Genomic DNA, 26363 nt, shown 5'->3' on the forward strand with positions numbered 1-26363 from the left:
GGAAATCCGTTATTTCTATATTCCTCCCTTCCATGGAAATGTACCTGGTTAAACTAGTATACCAGTCATGTGTCTGTCTAGGACCAATGACTTCTCAAACTTAAGAGACAAAACCAGGCTGTTTACAGGCCATTACACTGATCTCCCAGACTTTGAGGTGTCCAAGCACTGGAAACATCCTTGACGGCCTTCAATTGCACATTTAAAATCATACACCATTCCATACTCCATATATATCTAACTTTACATACAAGAATGATACACACACCAAAATAAGATATAAAGATCCAGCAGACTGAGACATTAAAAATCGATAGGTTACTTCTATTTTGTTCAAATCATCTTTGAGTTATGCATATTTGTATCCATAAAACAATTTCATAAAGCATGGGAAGGGGGAGAAAGAAGGGGAACTGTCACACTTACTCCTTCTTTCTTCCAAATATCTTTATATAAGTTTCTTTTTTCCAGGTCTATACAATAGCTGATTTTGTGACTTATGAGCAGCATAGGTGCTCTTGACTCTCTGAATTAGCTCTCTATGCTATTATGGTTTTACAGGGCTGGCACTTGGGTTTATTGCTGCCCTTTGTGAACTTTTCATATTCACTCCCACTATTTGTTCCTTTGAAACAGAAGCATGAATAATAAACTGGTATTAGACATGACTTGGCTACTAGTGAAATAGTTCCTCTTCTTTCATGCCAGGAAGAAAATTCAAATTGTGTAAGAAAGTATTACTTTATAAAATGCAGTAGGTAGGAAAATGAGTGGAATGTAACTGCCTTTTGTCAAGTTATACTTAAATTGTTTTTATCATATCTTTCTGAATGTCAGATAAGACTCATGTAATTTTATTCCAAATGACAAACTAGAGATGTTTAAACATCTCTACACTCTCAACAGTTATTTTTTCACATACAGTCTTTCAGACACCTCAGATCCTGTACAATAAGCAATAAAATAAAGGGCTTGTCACTATAGAAGACTGCCTAGGTAACTCATACAAAACAATTCCCAGAGATAGTCTAGAGGAAAGGATAAAAAAGCTGTAACCATGGAAACATTCTTGGCAATGAGGGACGAATGTGGGGAGGGAAGAAACAAGAAGTGGGGGGGGTCATGGTTAGTGAAAAATACTTAGGCTTAATCCTGTAAAGTGATGAGCAACACCACTGAGATGTTGAGTATCCTAAGATCCTACCTAAGCCAGTGAGGTTGAGAATGCTCAGTCCAATGCAGATTCAGCTCCCTAGCACACTGTAAGATTAGAGACAGAATGTCTCAGACTCATGGTGAGAGTCAGAGATAGAACATTGCACCACACAAGTGCTGGGCAGCCATCACATATGAAGTAGAGGAAACTGAGAGAAAGATGAAGAAAGACCTGAAGAGTGAGGAATTGGTGGGACAATGGTAGCTGTGGATGGGGCCCTAACATTTGCTATAAATGTACTGTTAATAAAGAGCAGATGTTTCTAGATTGTTCATCAAGGTGCTGCAGCCCACACAGAGGTCACGATTCTGCCTCTTTCGAGCTCTCTACTGGAATATGTAATAAACAACCTGATGCATTGAAATGGCACAGTTTAATGCCTAGTTTTTTTTTTAAATGCCCAGTGGTGAAGGACTTGGGTGAACAGTGGCTGGCTAAAGCTTAGCCTTGCCAGACTGAGGTTCTATTGGTAGGAAGTGGTTTGTAGAACTTGCCTCCTCTGTTACACCTTCTGCATACCTGGGACTGATTATCTCTCTGGGTACGCTTTCTGCTAACTTGTGTATGGACACCCCTGAAGGTGACCAAGCTCTGAAGGAGACATGGTAATAAAAGGAGTCTTTGGGGACTATACTGTACAGAGAAATCCTTCAGGGGAAGCTCCAGTTTAGAAGCAGTTTGTTAACACGCGAGGACTTTTTTTTTTTTTAATCCAGATTCCATTTCATGTGTCTATGTGGATTGCTTTTTAACTTCTTCCTTTCATTTTTTTGACAAGGTACTAGTTAAAAAACATTTTGTGCATCATTAAAAAAGAAAAACAGCCCATATAGCATAGTACACACCATGCTATTAGTTTTCTAAAAATTTTAACTCATAACCACACATGGGCATGGACCAGAACACCATATCTAAAACCTATCACACTTTGAAGACTTTGAAATCTGGAATAGAAGTGAACAGTAAGGTTCCGTTTCAGTAATGGGCTAAACTTGCACCTTGAATACAAATACCCCTCTGACTCTGTGGCCCAAGCCCATATCTACTCAGAGAATAACTTTTCACTGTCCTATTTTTGTTCATTTTTTATCTTGCATAGAGTCAGGAATCTTGACAGTAACCTCATTGCTTTTATCACATCATATTAATCTTCAAAGACACAATGTCATTAAATAAGACATTAAAGCTATGCTCATGTCTACAGGTACATCCTTTGAAAACTTATAAGGAGTATTCTGGTTATAAATATTCTCTAATTTTTCCTTTGCCATTTTTTATTACTAGAGATATTTACACAAAAATAGGATCTTGTTTCCAATTATTCATTGGCTCCTGCATCTGAAGTTTTAATCCTGCTTAGGATATCTAGAGGATTGTAGAGATGATAAAATTATTAGTTATAATTAACCAGTTTCGCCTGAGTACGGACTAAAAGTTCAAGCCTCTTATTTTCAGGCTTCTGGAAAATAATAAACATTATCTTCCTTTATTATATTTCAAATCTCGGTACATTTGCTTTTAACAAAAGTATTTGCCTTCAATTTCTTTATTTCAGGAACTCAGTAATTATTTCTGGGACACAGACATTTTCAATTTAAAGAGAACTATGCTCTCTAATTACATTTGCAATTCAATCATTTTTACTTGTTTCCATGTTTCTGATAGAACTCTCCTGACTTGAGAGCACACGATATTAAGGACATTTATGAGAAAAAGAAGGAATTTGTTGACAACTGAGACTGGGTTCATGTTTTGTTAGGTGCTGTCCAAGTAACGGTCTCTGCCTGATATTGTATAAACTATCTGTGACAGATATGACAGTACCCTTCAATATCCTGGGCAAGTCTTATGGAGTTAAATTAAGCCATTGGATTACATACAGCACATTTGGGGCCCATTGTATTGGAAATGCAAATGGTTGGGCACTATTGTGGGATTGTTTGGGACTTCTTTAGGAAGAAGAAGGATTAATGCAATTTCTGGGTGAACATGTGATCTTCAGAAGATTATGTTGAACAATGTAGCAGACACAGGCCCACCAAGTGAGGGAGACAAAAGGGACAACTGGCCCAAGGCCTGGCGACTCAAAAAGGCCCAGGGCTTCTTGCCACCGCTACTGGAAGAGTCAGCAGCTGGAGTCCTGGGCCCTTAAATCACCACCAGAGCCATAGATGGTGTTGATGGCTGCCTGTGGGAGGTGTGTCACAGTCTGGGCAGTGCTGAGGACTCGAGCTCTACCCCTTTCAAAATAACGCAGTTGCTGTGTAGACACTAGCATTGTTATTCCAGAATAATGGCTGTTATTCTGGCATAACGGTGCAGTGTAGATGCACCCAGAGACTGTTATGAACTTGTCACCATAGAATAGACTTTTAGTGGGCTCTGAAGGCCTAATCATCTCTCAGAGCTCATGTTGGAGTTGAGGTGATCTCTGGTAACCTTATTAACATGCATGTAGGTTCTTTTATTGTTTTAATATTTTCTCTCTAATGCTTTTATTTTAAAACACAATATGCTTGTAAACGAAGAGCAGTGTACTAACTTATAACTCTAGCAATTATACTATGTACCACTTCTGTCTTCTGAGAAGGAAAGTGAAGCAGGAAGCTTAGGCAAACTATTTTCTGCTAGGAATAAAACAGTGAAGGTACAGAATCATTCAGCCTAGAAATCATTGGCATGGGAAGCAGATGCTGCAGCACCATCAGGACTTGTGCCAGGAGTCTTGGTTGCTGTCCCTGTGCAGTGGCCCCAGCTTGAGTGTTGAGGGGTGTGAACAGGGCAAGAGGGGGTACTGCTCAGCATCCCCATGCTAAAAATTGTTCCAATGCCACTGCTAGGAATACCCCTATCAAGAGAGAGAAAGATGCAGGCCTCAATGTGGGTATTCTTGCCGAATCCCTATAGGAAAATACCGATGCAGTTGTCCTGAACTGTGACACAGGCATAGGAAGAAAAGTTAGCAGGATATGCTGTTTCCCTGCAAATAAATGTAGTTAAAAAGAAGGAAAAGATTTACAGGTAGAACTGTTTCTGAGCAGGCTAGTTCCAAGGTGCTCCACAAAAGCACAAGCTGACTTTGTAAATATAGCTTAATGTTCACCTTTTAAGACCAAAAAGCATCAAGTCTAACAGAAGAGAGATAATTAAGCCTGAGAACCACCAATTAAAACCAATACAAAAACCAAGCTCATTTCCTGGATGCAATGTAGGACATTACAAACTGTACATATGATAATGCATAGATAATCACCTTTGTATTCACCCCTCTGGTAGGCAAGACCCAGTTCAGGTTCACTGTAACTGCTTCTAGCCAATATAACATAGCAATTAAAAACTTCAAAAACACTAAATGCTGCCAGTAGTGTGCCCTTCAAACTGTGCTGAACACACATAACAATGTTACCTTGACTTCCACTCCCTTCACTCAGCATTCCCCTGACAGTTATTCAATCTGATCAATGGCAATTGGCTGTGGAGCAATCATTATAACAGTGAGTCAAGATCTTGCCAGGGATTTTTGTTCTGTTTTGGCATCCATAATGGAATTCGGTGTTTTTTTTTCTGATATGGATACACTTTTATTTAATAAAATAAAACCCCACTTTGAAGAGACAAATAATCTAAACAAATTGAGCAAAGAAAGTGTAAGAATCACATTCCTAATATCTACACAATGAACTTAAAGCACTAAAAAGGCGAAGTGATACCATCAATAAAAGCTGCAGAGCAACACACACATTAGAATGATACATAATATTTCAAAAAAACATGAACATTAGGTTTTGATTTTCTTAATGGCAAATAAAAATATAGACCGTATATACTCCAGTTGACCCCTATACCTCCCCAAGATCATCCAGGCACCATGCCTAGTTCTGTCTTTTAACATTTTTTTCTTACACTGCTGATCTAACCATTTTTTGTGGTGACTTCATGCTGTCCTGAAATCACCTAATGATAAGGAAAAACCTGTGACTTCACCACATACAACTGCATAGTGGATGTTATTAGTATTATGTTTACTGATTGGTACATCTTACAAAGAAAGCTAACTCCTAATTTTGGAGCTTACTGAGCTTACTTTAATTTCATACATTTAGCCTGTCAAATTGTAAGGAAGGAGATGACATAGGTCCTGGAGTTGGGAGTGTGGAGGGTTCTGCAGCATCCACTAGCCTGAAGGGGTTTCCACTGTATACAGAGTTTACAATTTGGTTCACTGGCTCCCAGCACCCCCACTATAAAAATTGTTCCAGCCCTTCTTGGAGAAGAAATCCAAACTAGAATCTTTGGCAGATATTATGCACTTCCCTTGACACATGTACCAAAGCTGGCAAAATAGACTTGATGTATTCTGCTGCGAAGAGTAAAAAAATAGAAGGTCAACCCAGGTTACTTTGAAAAATACCAGTGAATGTAATGACCCTGCATCAGATTGATCTTGTCTATGTAGCTGCATAACAGGAACATCGTGGACAGGTGGGAAGGCAGGCTTCCCCACACTATCCCAGCAACATGTCTCAACTCTGACTTGGATGGCACATATGCAGGAGTCAGAGGATAATAATCCAGTCCTTGAAGCTTCTATTACTATTGGCAAGGGAGCCAGATGCAATGGTGATTTTTGTGATGCAGGTATTTAGAAACTGGGTAAGTCATTATTTCTTTTCATTTGATCAAACTTTTGCCAGGTGGCGGTAATGATTTTCAGACCCTGCTAAAACAAGCTGGATTTAGGGAGGTGACCTAGATACAAAAAGCTTCATAACCTGTCTAATTCTTGCAGGTTGTTCTTAAGGAACAATAAGGAAAAAAATCCTAAGGAGGACTAGTAAAACATGGCAAAGGAAATAATACTGATCCTCTGGCATCTGTAGGATAGAGCTGACTGGTGCCTACAGTTACCTAGTGTTACTGGCAGGGCTTAGATAATCTACCCATTATTCATCAGGCCTAGGACTAAAGTCACCAAGTATGGTGAAAAATGCTGTAATGCCATTTAAGACCACCTCTACTAACCTCAAAGATATAAGTGTATGTCCTGTTTATTGGGTATCACTAACCCACTTTCTATTTAATGCTCTTTAAAATGTAACTATAATGTTTCTTGCCTTCTTTTTCTTCGTGAATTCAATCCAATTTTCTCTTCTCACCCCCACTGCAACAACATATGGTACATCTTTCTGTAACCTTTTTAGTGTCTTAACTCTTCTCTCCCTCATTTTATCTTCCTTTTTCCTACAACATTTTGATGGCACTTCCTTCCCTATATTTTCTCTCTCGTTTTCTTCCACTTTCTCCCCTAAGCTTTTCCCCATATGTAATGAGGATGAACACCTCACCAGCTATATAAAGCTTCCTCATACATCCAACTTTTCAGGACTACAATCAGGTTTTAAAAAATTGTATTGTGAAGGGAGCACCAGCATAGTCTGGTGGCTTCCTAAATCTGAGCAGCTCAGACAGCTGATACATGTCTGGAAATAGTGTAGAGAGACAACAGGTCCATTGCAACAAACCACTCACATAAAGCAATAAGAGTCTCACCCCCATCTCTCACTAAAATATATGTTTTATCAGGCACTGGTTTTGTTAGCAGAACTTCTGTGGGGCATGTCTGGGAAGAGGAGATGAGCTCCCAGCCACCTTATCTGAGCCACTCTGATTACAGCTGCTGAATAAGTACATCTCATGTCCTGCTTCCTCTGCCGACTCTTCTGATAATTAAATGGATCATGGATTTGTACGTAGAATGGGCACTTGGAGCTCTAAATTTCAGACTGTCCTTAGTGCTATACAGGCAGTCCCCGAGTTACGCGGATCCGACTTATCCGCAGTTACGAACGGGGATTTTCTCGCCCCGGGGCGAGAAAAGCTGCTCCCCGTCTCCCTGGTCTGCTGCGGGAGCCAGCAGACCAGGGAGATGGGGAGCAAAGCGGCGCAGGACCCTGGCCGGACCCGCGGCCGCTTCCAGATCAGCTGGAAGCGCCGCGGGTCCGGCCCCGAGTCCTGCGCTGCTTTGCTCAGCATCTCCCTGGTCTGCAGACCAGGGAGACGCTGAGCAAAGCCACGCAGGACCCTGCCGGACCCACGGCGCTTCCAGCTGATCTGGAAGCGGCCGCGGGTCCAGCCCCGGGTCCTGCGCCGCTTTGCTCAGCGTCTCCCTGGTCTGCAGACCAGGGAGACGCTGAGCAAAGCGGCGCAGGACCCGGGCCGGACCGCGGCGCTTCCAGATCAGCTGGAAGCGGCCGCGGGTCCGGCCCGGGTCATCCGTCGCTTTGTTCTGCGTCTCCCTGGTCTGCTGGGGGGGACGCAGCTAGTGCCCTCCCCCCCCAGCAGACCAGGGAGATGTGGAGCAAAGCCCGGGGCTTGTGGTAGAGCAGGTAGGGCGCTGCAGTGGCTGAATCAGGACGCCTGGGGCAGAGCAGCTGGGGTGCTGCTGGGTTGGTCCAGTAGCGCCGAGGAGTGGCCGCACTACTGGACCAACCCAGCAGCACCCGAGCTGCTCTGCCCCAGGCATCCCCAAGTTAGCCGCTGCTGAAACTGACCAGCGGCTGACTACAGGAAGCCTGAGGCAGAGTTGCTCTGCCCCGGGCTTCCTGGAATCAGCTGCTGATCAGTTTCAGCAGCAGCTGACTTGGGGACGCCTGGGGTTCTTAAGTTGAATCTGTATGTAAGTCAGAACTGGTGTCCAGATTCAGCGGCTGAATCTGGATGCCAGTTCCGACTTACATACAGATTCAACTTAAGAACAAACCCTACAGTCCCTATCTTGTACGTAACCCGGGGACTGCCTATAATTCAGCTCTATAAGATGGAAATATTCAGAGAGCAGCAGGAAAGTAATTCAAGTTTCAGCTTATCAGCAAGAAGAAACTAGCTATTTTACTTCAACATATTGCACTCCTGTTGCTAAATACCAAAATCATCATTCATGTCCCATTTCACAATTTACAGTTATTCTGACTGTACACCTTCATGCTGTTTTACTGGGGCCCAAGAGCAGAAGAATTAATAAAATCTGAATTTTGAATTCAGCTCCATCTTAGCCTAGATTCATTTGCTTTAAATCCAAGGAAAACCTTATATTACATCCAACTTCACAGAAAAATCACAAAATAAGGTAACTTAGACTAAATATGAAGCAAATGGAAACAATGTCATGACATAGCTCCATTTGCTATATAATTGATTATTTTTCTTCTTAAAAAGTATAAGGCCTCTTTCTCTCTCACATCTCACTTGCTCTCCCAGCATGTGAGATCTAATGTTTATAAGGCTTTCCTTACATCAACCTTGACAGAACAATAGGTTGAAATATGAAAGAGATACAATCATTTCAGGTATGGAAAATGCAGCCCCAATAAGTTATGTTTATGGAACACTTATATTCCATGTGATTCATAAGTTACCATTTAAATTATGGTGTTGCAGAAAGAAAACTTAAGTTCATGATGTTTTGAGTCTGACTCTTCACTGTAATCCAAACTGTTGTGTTTAAATAAAGGTTTACAGAAAGTAATCATTTGAATTGAAAAAGTGCTGAACACCTGAAACTCCCATGAGTTCAGTGACATTTGTGGGTACCTACTACCTCTGAAAATGAGCCATAAAATTGTTTGCAATGAGTTCACAATAAAAAATACTACTTCACATTTTCTAAATATTTTCTATACTTCACTGCAAAGCAGCACCAGTCCTAATGACTCCTACCCCCAAGCGAATTTGGGATGTGAATGGTAACTCTGCAAATATACTGTCTCAATCGACATTCCATAGAACTTAATACAGGTTGTACCTCCCTTACCTAGGATTCCCTGGTCCAGCAACATCCGTGGTCCGGCACTGACCACGGATGTTCCTGGACCACAGAACCCAGGAACAGGGAGCTCTGGCGGTGGGGCAGGAGTGTCGTAGAGGGTACCGGCAATTTAGCCACGAGCCCGTGTGTGTATGTGTGTGTGTGTGTGTAGAAACAGGCAGAGGGGGAATTCTGGCCCTGTCAGCGGTTGCAGAACTCCGGCCCCAACTTCAGAGCCAAGCGGATATGCAGCTCTGTTCCAGCTGCGCAGCTCCAGCCATGGCACTCTGGCTCTGACAGCAGTGGGGCCAGGGGCATCTGGGGGACTGGGAGCGCACTGGGGGACTGGGACAACAGCGGGGGCAGGTTGGCACCCTAATCTGATGCCAGCTAGGTCAGGAGAGGAAGGACCTCCTATGATCTGGTAAATCCCCTTGTTTGGGACCACCCAGGTCCCAAGAGTGCCAGTCCAGTGAGGTCCAACCTATATATGATCTGCATTCTGTACATATTAGCTATAGCTTACTCTATTCTTGGTTTACCTATGTGTCCTCTTTTCCTCTGCAGTAACAACATAGTACCCCCAGCTGACCTATATCCCATTTAACCAAAAATCACTGTTTCTCCATGAGATGTCCAATTTGTGGCTTACTGCAGACACTATGACTATCACAGTCTCATGTACTTACATATATTTTTTTCTCTCTGAAAATGTCTCATAAAAAGTTAATTATAAAATGTAATCTCACCTATAACTTTTCCCAGAAAGAGTGCCTTTGGGGAGTTGAACTGAATATCAGATGTTGTTGGCAGACTGTAACTTGCTGGAGGATAGTGATCAAGCTGAGGAAAGTAAAAAACAAGAGGAGACTTTTAGAATCATATCCTGTTACACTGCTAGTGATGTGGAGATTACAGCCCCATTTAGAGTTCTGTTTCTGGATGATCTTGTTTTATCTGTTATACCGTTGATAGCACCCTCCACAGTCAAGGTCAAACCAAAGTTTTGCCGGGAATTCACTATACTGTCAGTGATGAGGAGTAAATTTAGGGTAGTTGGGAACACTCCTATTATGCTCTCAGAACCCTGCACAATGAATTAATATGTGAGGTGTGAAAGGCCTCAAGGAACACTGTTTTCTAGAAGATTCTGAGCTCATGCAAGCACAATTATTTCTACAAACGTGACTATATGCAGGCAATACTCTCAAGGAACTACAGTTACTGGTAACTAACTTCTCTATCTTGCTTATACAAACTACCCGTCTGAATGCAGTAGCTCTTGGGCTTATTAAATGGGGCAGGAAGAAAATGCACTGGTTATGCCATAGGACCTTTAGGAAATGTAGATATGCTTTTCAATTGCACGCAACTTTATTATCCACCAACTCTTTAAAGCTTAGTCATACATGAACATACCATGTTAAAGACTTAAGATTCAGTCATGTTTGAATTAACTGCATGGAAAAGATTGTAGTAATATTTTCTTACCTTAGACAAATTATAATTTTTTTACAGTCTCACATAACTCAAAAAATGGCTGAACAGATTTCCTCAGACTTGCAACAAGAAAAAGTTCACCTTCCAGCAGGCATGTAAAATTTCAGTTTAAGAGAAGATTTTTTCCCCCCAGAAATTTTAGGCAGGTGAAGACAAAGAGTTAAAAATAAAATTAGAATGCATTAACCACAGTAGGTGCTACAAAGCACACATTAAATTAAGTACTTGATATCAGTTTCCATGGTAAAAGGGAAACTGGCATGTAGCATTACATGCATAATTTCCATTAATATTAATATGAGTTACATGTGCATCAGATAAGGAAAACAGACCCCTCTTCTTTCAGAGGACAAATGGTAATGGCTTAAATCTGAGTCAGGAATCCAAAACAGTGCAGCATTCAGTGATGTTGTCATCAGAATCATCACGGTTCCTGACTAACAAAGGTTTGAGTGAGGCATGTCAGGAACAGGCTTGAAATAATTACGCAGGGCCTGATTTTTCAGTCTCTCACAACTAGTTTTATATTAGTCTAACACCACTGACTTCAAGAGAATTATTTCTGAGTCATTCTTGTGTGGGAGGAGAATCACGCTCATGTGTGTGGGAAACCAGAATAGAACTAATTTTCCTGCTTTTTCTCTGACTTACGCTTCTCTAAATCAAGGATAACTGCACTGAAGTAAAGCCACTGTCAATGGGAAGATAACTAGGCCCAGAAAAACTGAACTTTATTTTGAAATTGTCTAATGTTTTCTTTGAACTCTCCATCTCCATCACTCACTAAGAAAAAGCGTTATCTAAATACAGTAAAACTCCGATGGTCCGGCATCTGACGGTCCGGACCTCCTGATGGTCCGGCACCATCAGGAACCCGGAAGTGCTCTGGGCAGCCGGACCATTGGAGCTGCTCTGCCCCCAGCTTACCCGATTCAGCCGCTGCTAAAACTGACCAGCGCTGAATCCGGGAAGCAGGGGGCAGAACAGCTGGGGTGCTGCTGGGTAGGTCCAGTAGCGCTGCCCCTCAGGGCTGCGGGACCAACCCAGCAGCACCCCAGCTGTCCCAGATTCAGCCGCTGCTGAAATTGACCAGCGGCTGACTCCAGGAAGCCCAAGACAGAGCTGCTCTGCCCCAGCTTCCTGGAATCAGCCGCTGGTCAGTTTCAGCAGCAGCTGACTTGGGTACACCTGGGACAGAGCAGCTGGGGTGCTGCTGGGTTGGTCCCCGCAGCGCTGAGGTTTGGCGCTACCAGACCAACCCAGCAGCGCCCCAGCTGCTCTGTCCCAGGCGTCCCGATTCAGCCGCTGCTGAAACTGACCAGGGCTGACTCCAGGAAGCCTGGGGCAGAGCAGCTCTGCCTCTGGCTTTCTGGAGTCAGCCGCTGATAAGTTTCAGCAGCAGCTGACTTGGGGACACCTGGGGCAGAGCAGCTGGGGTGCTGCTGGGATGGTCCAGTAGCGCCAAACCTCAGCGCTGTGGGACCAACCCAGCAGCCTTACAGCTGCTCTGCCTCAGGCGTCCTGATTCAGCCGCTGCTGATACTGACCAGGGCTGACTCCAGAAAGCCCGGGGCAGAGCAGCTCTGCCTCTGGCTTTCTGGAGTCAGCCGCTGATCAGTATCAGCAGCGGCTGACTTGGGGACGCCTGGGGCAGAGCAGCTGGGGTGCTGACGGGTTGGTCTCGCGGCGCCAAGGGTCGGCGCTACCGGACCAACCCAGCAGCACCCCAGCTGCTCTGCTGCAGGCGTCCCCGATTCAGCCGCTGCTGAAACTGACCAGCGGCGGCTGAATCGGGGACTCCTAGGGCAGAGCCGGACTATCAGAAGGGAGGGCTATGAGGGGGTCTGGGGTAGCATCCCCCCACCCCACCCCAGACCCCTCATAGCTCCCCCTTCTGATAGTCCGGCATATCTGATAATCCGGCACCCCCTGGGTCCTAAAGGTGCCGGATTATCGGAAGTTTACTGTATTTCTTTTTCCTGTAGCACAGCATTATAGCAGTGAGAGCTGTAAGTTTGAGATGACTAGGACAACTTTTATATTTATTTGCACTGTGGGAGTACCTAAGAGCACCAGTCATGGACCCTGGTGTGCTAGTAACTGTAAAAGCATATAGCAAAAACATGGTCCCTGCTCCATAGATCTCATTATGGCTGGATAATGAACCTGGAAAGAAAAGTGAAATTAAACTGACATTCAGTGTGAGGATTTTTATCAAAAAATGTTAGGCACCGATTCCACCCGTCTGTTGCATAGGGAAACATCTTTTGACTTTAGTGCAAGTTTCATGTGTGGAAGACTACAAGGCTAATCTATTTTTCATTACATAGGACCAGGGTATGGCCTGTTCTTCATATGCCTGCTGCAGTGCATTTCCTCACCAATACAGATGACCTCTGCTATCTATTTGACCTCAGTTCAACATCTTGGTGCTTCTGTTCAAGGTGCTCAATGAGCTGGGCCCATGCTCTGGGATAAAGACTGTTTACCAACTCTGCTCCTCAGGCACAATGACACTCTGAAGGGGGCCAGTCCCAAACTGTGGAACTCCCACTGGAAATATTGACCATCAGAGACCTCACCAACGTCTCCAAGTGCCAGGAAACTTCTTTGACCTGGCCTTCTCTAATATAAACACACACTACTGTGTACATTTAAAACAATCTCCCTACCCCAAACCCACTAAAACAAAACATGCTGAAGTATGGGGTTACTATAGCCATCTTAGCTGAAGCTACCAAAAAGAGTGCCTGAGACTGACTCCAGGCATGGGAAATTTCTCCCAGAACAGTTTAAGTTTGGCAAAGTTACAAGTAACTGAAAATAGGGTTTTGTAATGGGAAGTGTCAGAAAACCTCAGTCACATGTAGCGATACTTGTGCTGCCTAGAACAGAATGAAGAAGAGTGAGGAATTCTCCTTTCATCCCTGCACCAGCTACCTATATCATGGAGAGAAGTGTGTGAGGGAGTTTCTCTTCTCTCTCATGTAGGTAGATACAAATAAGGAGAAACCTAAACCTTGACTCTGCTTTTTTCCATCCAGAGTGCTGGCCAGTACATGTCAATGTGTGGGGAGATATGCTGTGCCAGAGAGGGGGAAACCAAGAGGCAGATTGTGAATCTCTGAATCTCTGAATCATAATCTGTTTCTCAGTCTGCTCTATACGTGGGGTTTATGGCAAATCTTCAATTGAGCCCACACTGAGTATTTTGAGCTGGTGAAATTTTGCTGTTGGTATCTGCATGGAAATGTTCAAATTGAAGTAAAAACTGCAAAGTAGATGAAGAAGCCCCAAAGTGCAAGTTTCAGATATCTTCATGGATCTCACGGAAGCTCAACTCAACTAATTTAACCACCCATTTACTTACCCTAGAAAAACAGGAACTTGGACAAATGACTAAAATAGATGACGAACCTTCACTTTTTAAATACAGAGAAATGGTTCTTTCATGGGTACAGGAACAAGGAAAAGATTTCTGATGGTACATGAATCCAGACCATGGAACGAGCTCTGGTCTATATCCAGACCCAACATTTGTGAGTTGTGCCTTCACTAGTTTTGACACTATGAATTTAAGGGAATAATGTTCACCAACAAAGACTTAGTGAGCATATATGGTGCTTAAGGAAGGGTAGGTCAGTGTTGAGATTTTTCTCTTATTTTTATTATTTCAAACAATCTAACAAAAGAAACCACAATTTTACAATAATCTAAGCGAGGACATTTATAGGTCAGTGACTAAAGCAACATAGCTGAAACAAAAAACAAGACTGTAGCTACATTTCTACCACTAAAACAACATAGGTGCTTGGAAGGACTGGATTCTTTCTAAAAGTCATGCTTCACTGCCATCCAGTGGCTGCTCAGATATCAGCTGCTAGAACTAAACTGCTTGCAATCATCCTACGAAATACAGTGATTTCTCAGTCTAATGTGGAGCAAGACTCATAATAGACAAGGAATTAGTGCTATCACATGCTATTTGAAAAGGATATGGCATTATTTAATTAATACAAAACATCTTTTGCATACACATAGGATGGTGTCATGAATATGTGTTAAATTATAGTTTGATTATCTTGATGAGTTTTCATTACAGCTTCTTGTGCTAAATTACAGTTTGATTATCTTGATGAGTTTTCATTGCAGCTTCTTTTCTTTCAAAAATAATTAATTTTATTTGAGCGGAATTTGAGCTACACCGTGTACACAGTACAAACCAAACTGAGAGGAAAGTGTTCAGTTTCAGTGCTTGAGGCAAAGCAAGCCAGCAACACTGACTTTATCTGAAGTTGCAGTTGTTCAAGGAGATGTTCAATAACATTCCATTTCTTTTAGGTCACTACTCTCTTTGATAGTGTAACTCATGCTCTATGCTTGCCAATGGCGTACTTTAGTTTATTTTTTTTTAAGTTTACTGCTTTTCAAAAAGCAATGAGTGTGCCTGGCTCACCCATGTAGAATGCAATGTAATCTAGTATTTTGGGTAGTCTATACCCCCTTAAGGCTGGTAGAGGCCAGGGTCACTTCTTAATAGTCTCCTGAGCCCTACATAGATATCCATCCCTCCTATTTATTCAGGGTGGGGAAGAGACTGCCTATATTTTCTTCTGATGTTATTTTTACCTAGTTTTGTAATAATGTTACCTTTTCTTGGACAATTATCTTTTATGGCAGAGACAAGCGTGGTGCCCAGGTATCCTGTGTCCAACATGGTGCTCTAATCACAAAATTATCTGGAAGATATCCTGATACATATCCTGATTGATTACTACCATATTCCTGTGAGTATTCAGCGTGGTCTTGGAGCATTTCACAATAAATAGTCCAAACACTGAAGTCAGTAATCAGTTTTAAATCAGTGTTTCCCTAAATGAGGCCTGAGCAAAAATAGAGTGAGGACATCAAGATTTGGCCCAGCATTAGAGTTTCAAAGCCACATTTTTTTCATTATGGCCTAGTAAGTAAAATACTATTCAAGTATGGCTCTATCACTGCTTTAAGGCCTGATCTTAAACTTCCGAAGGTAGTGGGGGTTTATCATTGGCTTCAGGGAGTGCAGGAGTAAGTACGGATACATGACTGCATATGACTGAACCTAGGAACTTGCACAGTAACTCTGAGTAAATCCTTGAACCTCTGTGTGACTCAGTTTGCCCATCTGCAATATGTATATGGAACAAACAGGGATGTAGAGAAGCTTAATTAGCATTTGCATTAGATATTCAGATGAAATTTGTTATATAGCTGTAATTATCATTTGTTTTAAGTAAGAGTCCAAATTTTCTTCTCCAGGGCACTACAGTGATTTAAGAATTACTGCTTATGCTATTACAGTCTTCTTCCAAAGGGATTAACTGCATTCACTTGTAATACAAGCTTTTCACATTGTTTTACATTTGAAATGCAATCAGCATAAAATGCATTGCAGTTAAAATGTAAATACATAAGGTCTCCCTCCTCCCCTTAAAAAAACTGATTAGATCCTTAACTCCTGTAAACTGGTAGCTTAAATGAAGTCAATGGAGTTACACTGATTTACTACTGCTGAGGATCTGTCCCAATATGTAAAATATATGCAAACTCAGATGAAGGCTTAATGGAAAGTAATCTGAAATAGTTAGGTATGTTTCTAAATGATTATCTTAAAATGTAACAGGAAAACTAATGTGAAAACAAGTCCCAGATTTGTCTTACAAATTAATCCTTTACCTTAGCCACCATCAACTGAAATAACATTATGGTAATTTCAGCTCATTGTGGGCTCTTTCCCCCTATGTTTAATTGAAGAGATTTACAGCAAATATTAACAGAAGCAATAATAGACTATTTACTTCCAGATTATTAAAATTAAAGAGTGTGACCCCATGTGCTCAAAGACAACATTAATGGGACATTAATTTGTCCAGTAAATATTATCATATAATATAAAATCCATATTTTTCTGGTTACATTTATTTTATACATTGATTTTTTTAGGCTTTTAATGTTATTTCTGAGCATATTTTGTTACGTTTTCTGTGCATTTAGTCACAACAGCATTATATCAATATAATGAGCTCACAGACAGAGAAACACATAAACCTTTATTATATGACATATATGATATGCATTATCTTTTCTGCATAGTGTATCGGGAAGAACCAGTGTTTAGTGACATGGTTTTAAGAAAGAGTTTTGAAAAACATATAAATGAATGCCAAGGTTTTAAAAAGTGACCATTGATTTTGGGTGGCTCATTTTTTACATATAGTTTGATACCTTTTAATGGAGTCTGATCTACAGCAGGGGTCAGCAACCTTTTCAAGCCAAAGAGCCAAACTACATCAAAATTCAGAACAAGTGGTCAACAAAGAGCTGTATAAGAATGCTCATTTGCCTGACTGAAAATATACAATTTAATATTATTGATAATTGACACGATTAATAATAGCATAAATGAAACATTGTACTCACAGACTTTATTTAATGGAACTCTTGCTGCTGCATTTTTAACACATTTCTTTGAAGTTTACATCATAACTGGGCGAATCCAGCTTCGTGTATGCATTCAGGCTATCTTCTGTCAATCTTATGGCAAAGGGCTGGAGACGTGGGGGTGCAGGAGTCTGGGTTGGGATGTATGAGGGGCTCAGAGCAGGGGATTTGGGTGTATGATGGATTCAGGGCACAAGGTTGGGGAGTGTTATGGCAGAGGACTGGAGATGTGGGGGTGCAGGAGTCTGGGGATGTGGCGGTTCAGGAGTTTGGAGATGTGAGGGTATGATGAGCTTAGGGCAGGGGGTTCAGGTGTATGATGGGCTCAGGGCTGGTGTGTGTGGGGCTGCAAGAGTATTATGATATTGGGGTCAAATGGGGGCTGGGTCCCAACTGGGGGCTTGTTAGCCACGCCTCATTTTTAAATAAAGTAAAATATTAGGTCCAACACAAAAGGTTTCAATATTTGTGGCAGGGGTGGGGAACCTTTTTTGAGTTGGGAGCCACTTGCACACAGAAAAATCAGCCTGGGAACACACCAGTGAGAAAAAAAACCCTTTAACTCTCCCTAACCCAAATTAACTAAAACACCCTAATAAAACACCTCACTCCCCTGGTAGGAGGAGGTCCAGGGAAGACTGAGGCTCAAGGCCTCAGGCCAAATTTACTCTTCTTGGATTTCAAGGAGAGTGGATTTTGTGGCCTCCCCCAGGCTCTTGGGGTGGGGCCAAAAATGAGGGGTTAAGTGTGCAGGACGGGGCTATCAGTGAATGGGATAGGGATGTAGGATCTGGGTGGGAGATGGGGTGCAGGAGTGGGTGAAGGTGCAAGGTTTGGGTGTGAGGTAGGGTGCAGGAGTAGGCTGGGAGTAGGTTGTCTGGCTAGGGGGAGGGGACAGGAGCAAAGGAGGGTGCAGGAGCAGGATGGGGGCAGGCTGTCTGGCCAGGGCAGAAGGGGAAAGAGTGGGTTGAGGGCATGGTGTCTGGCCAGGGAGGTGAGTGAGGAGAGTGGGGGTGTGGGATCTGGGCATGAGGGGTAGGGGGGGTCACCTACTTGCTTTCATGCCATGTTGCAGGCACCTACTTGCTCCCATTCACCAGAAAGAAGCCTCCAGGAAGGATTTGCAGGGGAAACCTCCAGGAAGTGCATCCCTACAAGGCTGGCCCCCAGCTCGGGGAAGGAAAACGGCAGTGTGCGGAGTCATTTTTGGCTTTTCTTGTTCCCCGCATGCAGAGGGAAGGAAAATGGCAGCGCATGGAGCCAGTTTTGGTTCCACTTATTCCCTGTAGGCTGGATCCAGTGGGGAGGCCCAGGGCTTTCTCCCTCCACCATCCCCTGCAGGAAGCCGGAACTGGTATTCCAATCTTGAGGGGGGGCCGTAAGGCTGTATCACCAGTGCAGGCTCCCTGCTGTGGGGGTCCAAAGGAAGGGGCTGAGCTGAGGTGCCAAAAGAGCCATATCTGGCTCCCTAGTGAGTCATATTTGGCTTGTGAGCCATAGGTTGCCAACTCCTGTTCTAGAGGGTGACAGCACATTCTAGAAAGTGCGACTCCTCTGAGGCATTTCACATTAGGCCCTGAAGCACTGAGTTATCCAACATCACTTGAAAATCTTGGCCTAACTCTTAGACTTTATCTATATTTGCTTGTATCTGTGGTGGTTGCAAGATATATATAGCTACGTGCCACAGCTCCCCAATACTGGAACCCTTGACTGTGGCAAGAAAATGGTCTGGTGGGAGGGAGCTGACAGAGCTTTTCCTCACTGTAGTGAAAGACTCTGGCAGTGGGGAAATGTTTCAACGCAGTGGGGAAGCAGCACGACATTATACTGCTAAAAATAGCAGAAGTGTTGACATGGGAGGAATGTAAAAAGCTGTGTAGGGTATATACAGGTTAAGGCATATAGACATGACCTCTTCTCACCTACGCTGTGCCTAACCATTTACAGTGCTATTGTACCAGTGCTAGTTGAGAGTGCAGGATGTATATTAGAGATGTGAATGGTTAACTGTTTAAACCAGGAAGCAACACCATGACTGGTTATGGTTAATTGACAGGGGTTGGAGCAGTCCCCTGCCCAACATGGGCAGGCGGCTACTCCAGCCTGAAGATGCCCACTGTGGGCGGGAGGTGCGCCAGCCTGGCCAGAACTGCTGCTGCGCATGGTGGGCCAGGCTTGGCGGAAGCAGGCAGGAAGCTTTTAATCTGCTTACACTTCATCAGGGGAAGTGTGGGTCACAAGATTTAGATCCCAGTCCTAAACTAGAATACCCTGAATAAAACATTGGATTATAACCTATGGATCATTTCTGAAAGAATTCTTTGCAAATACAAATCTCACCATCTCCACTATGAATCTGAATCTCAAGAATTGTGCTCACATCCGTATATATACTGATCTTTTAACTGATACTCTCTCTCTTTTCTTTTTTCATAAATTTTAGTTTAGTTAATAGGAATTGACTATAAGCATGTCTTGGGGTAAGAGCTGAAATATTCATTAACCAGGGAAGTAATGTGTCTGATCCTTTGGGATTAGTAGAACTTTCTTATATGATAAATAGGATTTTCACTGATCCTCTTTGTAATTGACTTGGATGAGGCCCAACGGTGACTTGTTTTAAGCAACTGTGTTGGGTTCTGGCTGGGTCACCACAGGGCCGGATTAAGGGGGCGGGGGCTAGCTGGGCAGCTGCCTGGGGCACCAACCTATGAGGGGCGCCTGATTGAAGTGGTAGGGGGCGCCGCACGCCCGGGGGTGGGGCTGCACATGTGCTGCGCGCCTGCTGCCCAGTGCGCAACTATGGCTCGGTCCGGCACTGGTCACTAGTAAGGTATTACAGAAGCTGTTTTGTGTTAGCTTGGTAAAGCTAAGTATTGGAATATCCACCAGCTTTGAGGTTTGGTTGCTCCATTCTTTGCAGTTCATTCTGATTGAATGACTTCAGTTGGCTCTCCTGGGACTTTGATCACAAGCTCAGTTTTAACCTCTCCCCTCTCCCCCCCCTTATGAGCATTTCTTATATAGTCCTTTTACATTTATTTTATCAGTGAACAAATACTACATAAACTGCAGAGTTAAACTCCTTCTTATTGTTGGTTCAGAACCCCATCTGGTATAAATGACTGAATCATGTGCTAACATGTTCTTCCCTCAAAAATAGCTATGAGCTTGTTTCTCTATAGCACAGTCATTTTAAAGAATAGGTATTCCATATGGGATAAATAAGAAAAGTAAACTTCAGGCGGTTTAGTTCACTGAGTTCAGCAGAAAGTTTCACTCTTTCACTTGGAGGAATCTGGGCATAATTTATACTTCATTGAATGAATAAACCTGAAATTGAGCTCAGGTTTATTCATTCAAAAAAGTATAAATTACCTCAGATTTCTCCAGGTGTCACCTTAATAGAATGGATGAGACACTCTGATTAGAAAAATACATTAATTTTGGTTTGGTAGAAAAGGTTACATTTATATTGATTTTGGCTGGAACATAGTTAAGGGGCTGGTGATTAAAAATACATTTCACTCAATTCAGCTATTAAAACATTTGTAGCTAAAGAATTTCTGTCTTATGAATAATCCTCTCCTACAATTGATTGGTGGCATTAACATTAGCAGAAAGCTAGATTGTCCCAGGCCTAAAAGAAGCCTTACATCTACGGGTGCATCTATACAGCAGGGGATACTTCAATTGCGTAGCTTATTTCAAAATAGTTTATTTTGAAATAGGGAGCATTTACACAGCACTTATTTCAAAACAGAACACTCTTCCTCCAACTTTCCTTATTCTTCATACAGCAAGGGTTACAGGAGTCGGAGTCAGACGTCCTCCAGCTTGACAGTATTTTGGCACTATTTCAAAATAACTGTCTGCTGTGTAGATGCGGACTAAGTTAATTCTGAATAGCACTAGTTATTTTGAAATAATGTTGCAAGATAGATGTACTCTAAGAGAATTTTCCAACATTGTTTGTCAGATGGATGCTGAGGTATGGCTTTTGTGTGTTTGCCAGAGAGTAAAGGAAATCAGTGGAAGAATAACTACATGTGTGTAAGGCATTGGTGAGATCACTTTCACTCCTGTGTATATTTCGGTTGTCCACATTTAGGATCTTGAACTGGAGCAAGCTCAGCAAAAAACTGTCAGAATAATTCATTGTGTGGAAAACATTCTTTATCATGATGGGCTAAAGGGATTCAATCTAATTAGTTTATTAAAGAGAAGACAAAGACATCGTTTTATCACAGGGCTAGGCTATTTGATACCACAAGGCTCTTTTGGCAATTGTTCAATATCTAAAGGCTGTAAGTTGAAATCAGCAATGTTCAAACTGGAAATCAGATGTACACTTTTAACAGTTCTGTTAATTAACCACTAGGAAAGATAACCATGGGATATGGAATTTCTCTATTACTTGATGTCTTTAAATCTATACAGTAGATCTTTCTAAAGTGTATGCTAGTTGCAGGAATCACTGGGTGGAATTTTATGGCCTTTATTATGCCCCAGGAGATCAGACTAAATGATCATAATCCTTTCTGACCGTAAAATATGAAAGAAGTTTCTAAGTATGACTCTAATGATAATCAGACTGAATGAAATCCTGGCCCTACTGAAGTCAAAGGGACCTATAATCACAAAAATATTTGATATATTAATACTATTCAAACCTGGGGGCATATGCAGAGTGCTCTGATCTTCTCCAGACCATGACTTAGCAGAAGAAACCAGATATGTTTAAAGAGAGGTGTCTCATACCCCTTTATTCTGAATTATCTCCTCTCTAACATGACATTTTCAATTTTATTCTGAACTCATTGCTAGTTTGGAAGGAACTTCAGAAGGGTCAAATCATACAAATATCTTGAAGCTTACCCAACGTGATCTATATATCTATAATACATAATTTAAGCTAGAAATTGGGAAATGGATTGTTTTGCAAAATGTCCAGTTCCTTCTGATTTCAACTCAGTCATAAACTAATGCTTCACTGTTTTTCTCAAAGGATTTTGGTCTTCCTAATACCTGCTTGTGATGAAACTGGGAAAAGCAGAGCCACCAAATTTACTAAATTTTTGAATTGCAAAAAATAAAGGATTCAGTTCAAGCTTTTGGTGAACAGGCTTGTGTTCCCCCTTTATCTGAAATGATTCATCAATCATTGCTTATAAGACAGTCCTGTCACTACCACGGGGTGCTCCAAGATTGTTTCACGCCATTTCCCTGAGTACATCTTTTCCCACATGCTTCAAGTTCCCTCCAGCCAAAGGAGAGACTTGCCAGTGACCTCTGAATTTTGTATTCTGAGCATGAGTGTCAGTGTCACTGGCACAGGCCCTGGTCCTTCCAAGTGTTACATATGGGGAGTCTCAGGGAAGTCACTTATGCATAATTCTTTGCAAGACTAGGAATACAGCCCTCAGGCTTCCAGAGGCAAAACAATAGCTTTATAGAAAAAGAAAATAAAATCTTTGGTGAGACAGCAGCTAGCGTTTCCAGTGTTCCGAACATAGGGTATATTTTGGCTACTAGCCTGAAAGCAGAATGACTTAGTCTGAGTGACATTTGAGTGTAAATGGATGGGTATAAAAGAACAGTTTATTGTGAGGTGCATTTCAGATACCAGACTCCATGGTTTCAGAGAGACAATAGCACGGAGCACTTGCAAAATCTTTATTTAATATGCCCGGAAAAGCCAAGCTTCAAAATCAAGGCCCAAGAGAAGAAAAATGTTTTAATAAAAGAAAATTTAGAAAACAGTCTTATTTTGCATATTCTAGACAGGAGTATGTTAGATTTAATACCAGACACAGATATTACTTTCATATAAGCTTCATGAAATATACAGAGTGGCAAATGTGTTCCTGGAGAAATTTGTTGGGCTGGGTGGTAACATAGCCCTGGGGGTATATAATACATTCATGGAAATAGTTTTAAAAGAAAGCATGGACGTTTTGAGACCTGCTGAGACTCTTCAAATATATCCGAATAAGGAAACTGATCATTAACATTATATTTTGTTGTGTTCCTTTGGGTATTATTTTATTTAATATTAACATACAGCCAGTTTTTATTTCTTCTGTAACAAACTTAATAACTCTTAAATAGCACAACAGGAAAAATAAGTGGAATTGGGAGTTAGAAAAGAATAGTGTAGTGTCCAGATTCCATCCTCATTTGGAACCTTGAATTCTGGGGCACTGCTGGAAAGCAAGAGGTAGAGTCTAGCCTTAAGACAGAAATGCTTTTAATTCATTGCTCTACAGGGGCATAGTCCAAAGCCCAATGAAGTCAACAGAAAAACTCTCAGTGGCTTTACTGATGTGAGAATAACTCTAAACACCATTTCACAACCAAGCCTTGATGTTACATAGAGGCTGCTCTGTTTTTTATGATCTGAAAAATACCCTACTGAAGTATGAGTGACTTTAATGAAGTCAAAACAAATAAAACTTGCCCTACATGGCCTAATGCCCAACTCTAGACATTTCATTTACTAGGATAACATATTTCCCATTTGTCTTACTTAACTTCTTGTCCACAGGTGAACTTCTGCAACCTTGGAAATATGACACGGATATTGATAGTTGATTAATACAGGTGAGACACAAGAATTCTTATAAGCACATTTAAATGTTGTCCACATTATCAAAAAAGCAGATCTAAAAATCAAATGTTTGCCTATCTGGTTTTTTAAAATTACAGTTTTCTTAAAGCCTAGACCAGCAGTTAATACTGGACACAATTCTTGAGATGCTGGTGACACTGTAAACATGACATAGTAGTTTAATTAGGCAATAAGTGCTGATTTATTCACAGTCACTGAATGAGAAATCTGTAATATACAACCCTTTTGACAGAGTCACTGTTACTTTGTTTTGATATGTCTATATTAGTGATGAGGGCCATAATTTCAACAAGTAAAATCATTCACACTAAACATTTGTTTTTAAGCCTATATTTATGTTTGTTTAAGACTTTAATCAAGTTCTGACTGACTGGTAAAAAGCCATAACTTACTAAGTATTGAACAGATTTATCTTTATAATATCAGCTGGAGTACTAATGGGAAGAGCAGGGAACCTCTTATTGTATTTATTCATAAGTGATAACCCTGAGAGTTGTGATAAAACTGAACTCCATGGAACATATATGGCAGTGATTTATTGTTAGAGTGAAGGTTAATTAAATATTTCTGACACTGAATGCACTCTACAGGATTACTACAGTAAGTTAGAGAGACAGGTATTCTGAATATGAACTTGCTGTTAACACAAGAAAAAGAAACGACATGCACCGCAGTTGGCGCACTGATGAGAGTTTAATCCTCCCTGTGACATTTTTATACCACGTAGTGCTGTGAGAGTTTGAGAAACTGCACCTGGCAAGCAAGCTGCCTCTTTTAAAACGAGGTAAACAAGCTGCTAGTCAGGCTGGAAAATGGTTTATGTAAGGAAATACAAATCCGCTTGACACTGCAGCGTTCTGCCAAAAAGAACCCAAACAATATACTGTGGCCTTACGGCACTAAGAAGTCACTTTTAGCTCTACATTTTCAAGCACAGAGAAGTGCACATGTTTGAAATATTGGGCCCGAGTATCTTCTCAAATTCTGGGAAAAGGCAGGTCATATTAATCCTATGTCTTGGAATGGGCTCTGCATCAGAAATTACAACTGCCCACCGGGACAAAATAATGTCTTCTTCTTAAAGTATGTATAGGCCCATGTTAGAGTTGCCTCATTTACAGGAGGAAACCAAGGGTATGTCTAGAGTACATGCCTCTGCCGACAGAGGCATGTAAATTAGACTACCCGACATAGTCAATGAAGCGGGGATTTAAATATCCCCCACTTCATTAAAATAAAAATGGCTTCCATGCTGTGCCGGCTCAGCTGATTGTTGGCACAGCACGGCAGTCAAGATGTGGATTGGTCGACAGGGAATGCTTTTGTCAACCGCTCCCTTATGCCTCGTGAAGTGACGTTTACAGGAGTGGTCAACAAAGGCATTCCCTGTCGACCAATCCGTGTCTTGACTGCTGCGCTGTGCCGACGATCACCTGAGCTGGCACAGCGCGGCAACCATTTTTATTTTAATGAAGCAGGGGATATTTAAATCCCTGCGTCACTGACTATGCCAGGTAGTCTAATTTACATGCCTCTTTCAGCAGAGGCATGTAGCCTAGACATATCCCAGGTAAACCTCAAAGCCCTCCCTTTTCTGGGGCATAAACCAGAATCAAATTAAAATCCTCCCTTTTCTAATTTGTGATATAGGTAGCATAGGATTTTTCCTACCATTAGCCACTCCTTTCTTTATCCCCTTGTTTATGCTTATTAGTTGCACCCGGTAGTTTAATAAGCCCCACCTGCATCTGTTCTCCAACAATTTAATTCAGTTTTGTTCCATATCTCTGCTGACCTGCCCTCAACCTAGTTTCAGGGCAACCCTAGAAGTGTTTGGAAGCCTCCAAGGACTCAAATGGGTAGTTTACTCCCTCTCACTCCCAGTGTAAAATACTGTAAAAATGTTGAATTAAACCCATGTGAAGCTAGAGTTAGGATAATTAATGCAAGACTGGCACACTTAATTGTTTTGGGATTTTCCAGATAGAGAATGGGAGAATGTTTCAAATCCCAGCAACGAGGTCTAGAATAAATTGTAACAACCAGCCATACATCTTCAGGAAACATTCCAGACAGCACGCAATAGAAACATTTAAGGTCCAGAGGGATAATTGACTACATATCTTATCAGAGATGAGTGCATACTCTACTGTGAGCGTCAGGCAAATGATGCCACAATCAACTGACAAAGCTTCTCCCTGATATTTTTTTACTGGCAGGTATCAATTTTGATTGCTTCCTGGAAAAAACAGTGACAGCCCCATTCTTGATCTGTTGTCTTGGTTCCCAAGGAGACCTTGTCTTGTTATCTTTTATTTATGGTGCCTGCTGTTCTGGTTCCCTCACACTCTGAACTAGGAGAGGTGATTAAAGAAGACAAGGTAACATAGGAAGTCAACTCTTTGGATGCCCTAAGGATGGACCAGCTAATTGGGATTGCTTGAGGGACCTGCAGGTCAATCTTCTAACATCCATAATTTAAATAACAAAAAAACAAAAAAACAACCAAAATCACTAACAAACCCCATCAGAGAACTGTTTCCCTTATTTTCCCAAATGTGGAATTTCCCTCCAAAATTATACTGCCCTAAGTCCAAACAAGGGCAATATTCAGTTCTACACTAATGACACATTAATACTAGCAGCAAGATTTATACCAGTAGAAACTCCAGAAATTCCCACTTCCTGGTGGACAAACAGATTTTATTTCTAGACTTCGTAGTTCACAA

General features: G+C 41.8%; 1 protein-coding gene across 1 annotated transcript in view; it reads right to left on the reverse strand.

Moving 5' to 3' along the window:
* Nucleotides 1–26363, reverse strand: part of CNTNAP2 (contactin associated protein 2) — a 1606913-nt gene that overhangs the window by 74649 nt on the left and 1505901 nt on the right. The window contains exon 21 of the mRNA XM_075921713.1: nt 9770–9863. Within this exon, the coding sequence (XP_075777828.1) occupies nt 9770–9863 (94 nt within the window). The remainder of the gene's footprint in view (nt 1–9769; nt 9864–26363) is intronic.

This window comes from Pelodiscus sinensis, chromosome 2, assembly GCF_049634645.1.
Source record: "Pelodiscus sinensis isolate JC-2024 chromosome 2, ASM4963464v1, whole genome shotgun sequence".
In the NCBI taxonomy this organism is placed as follows: domain Eukaryota; kingdom Metazoa; phylum Chordata; order Testudines; family Trionychidae; genus Pelodiscus; species Pelodiscus sinensis.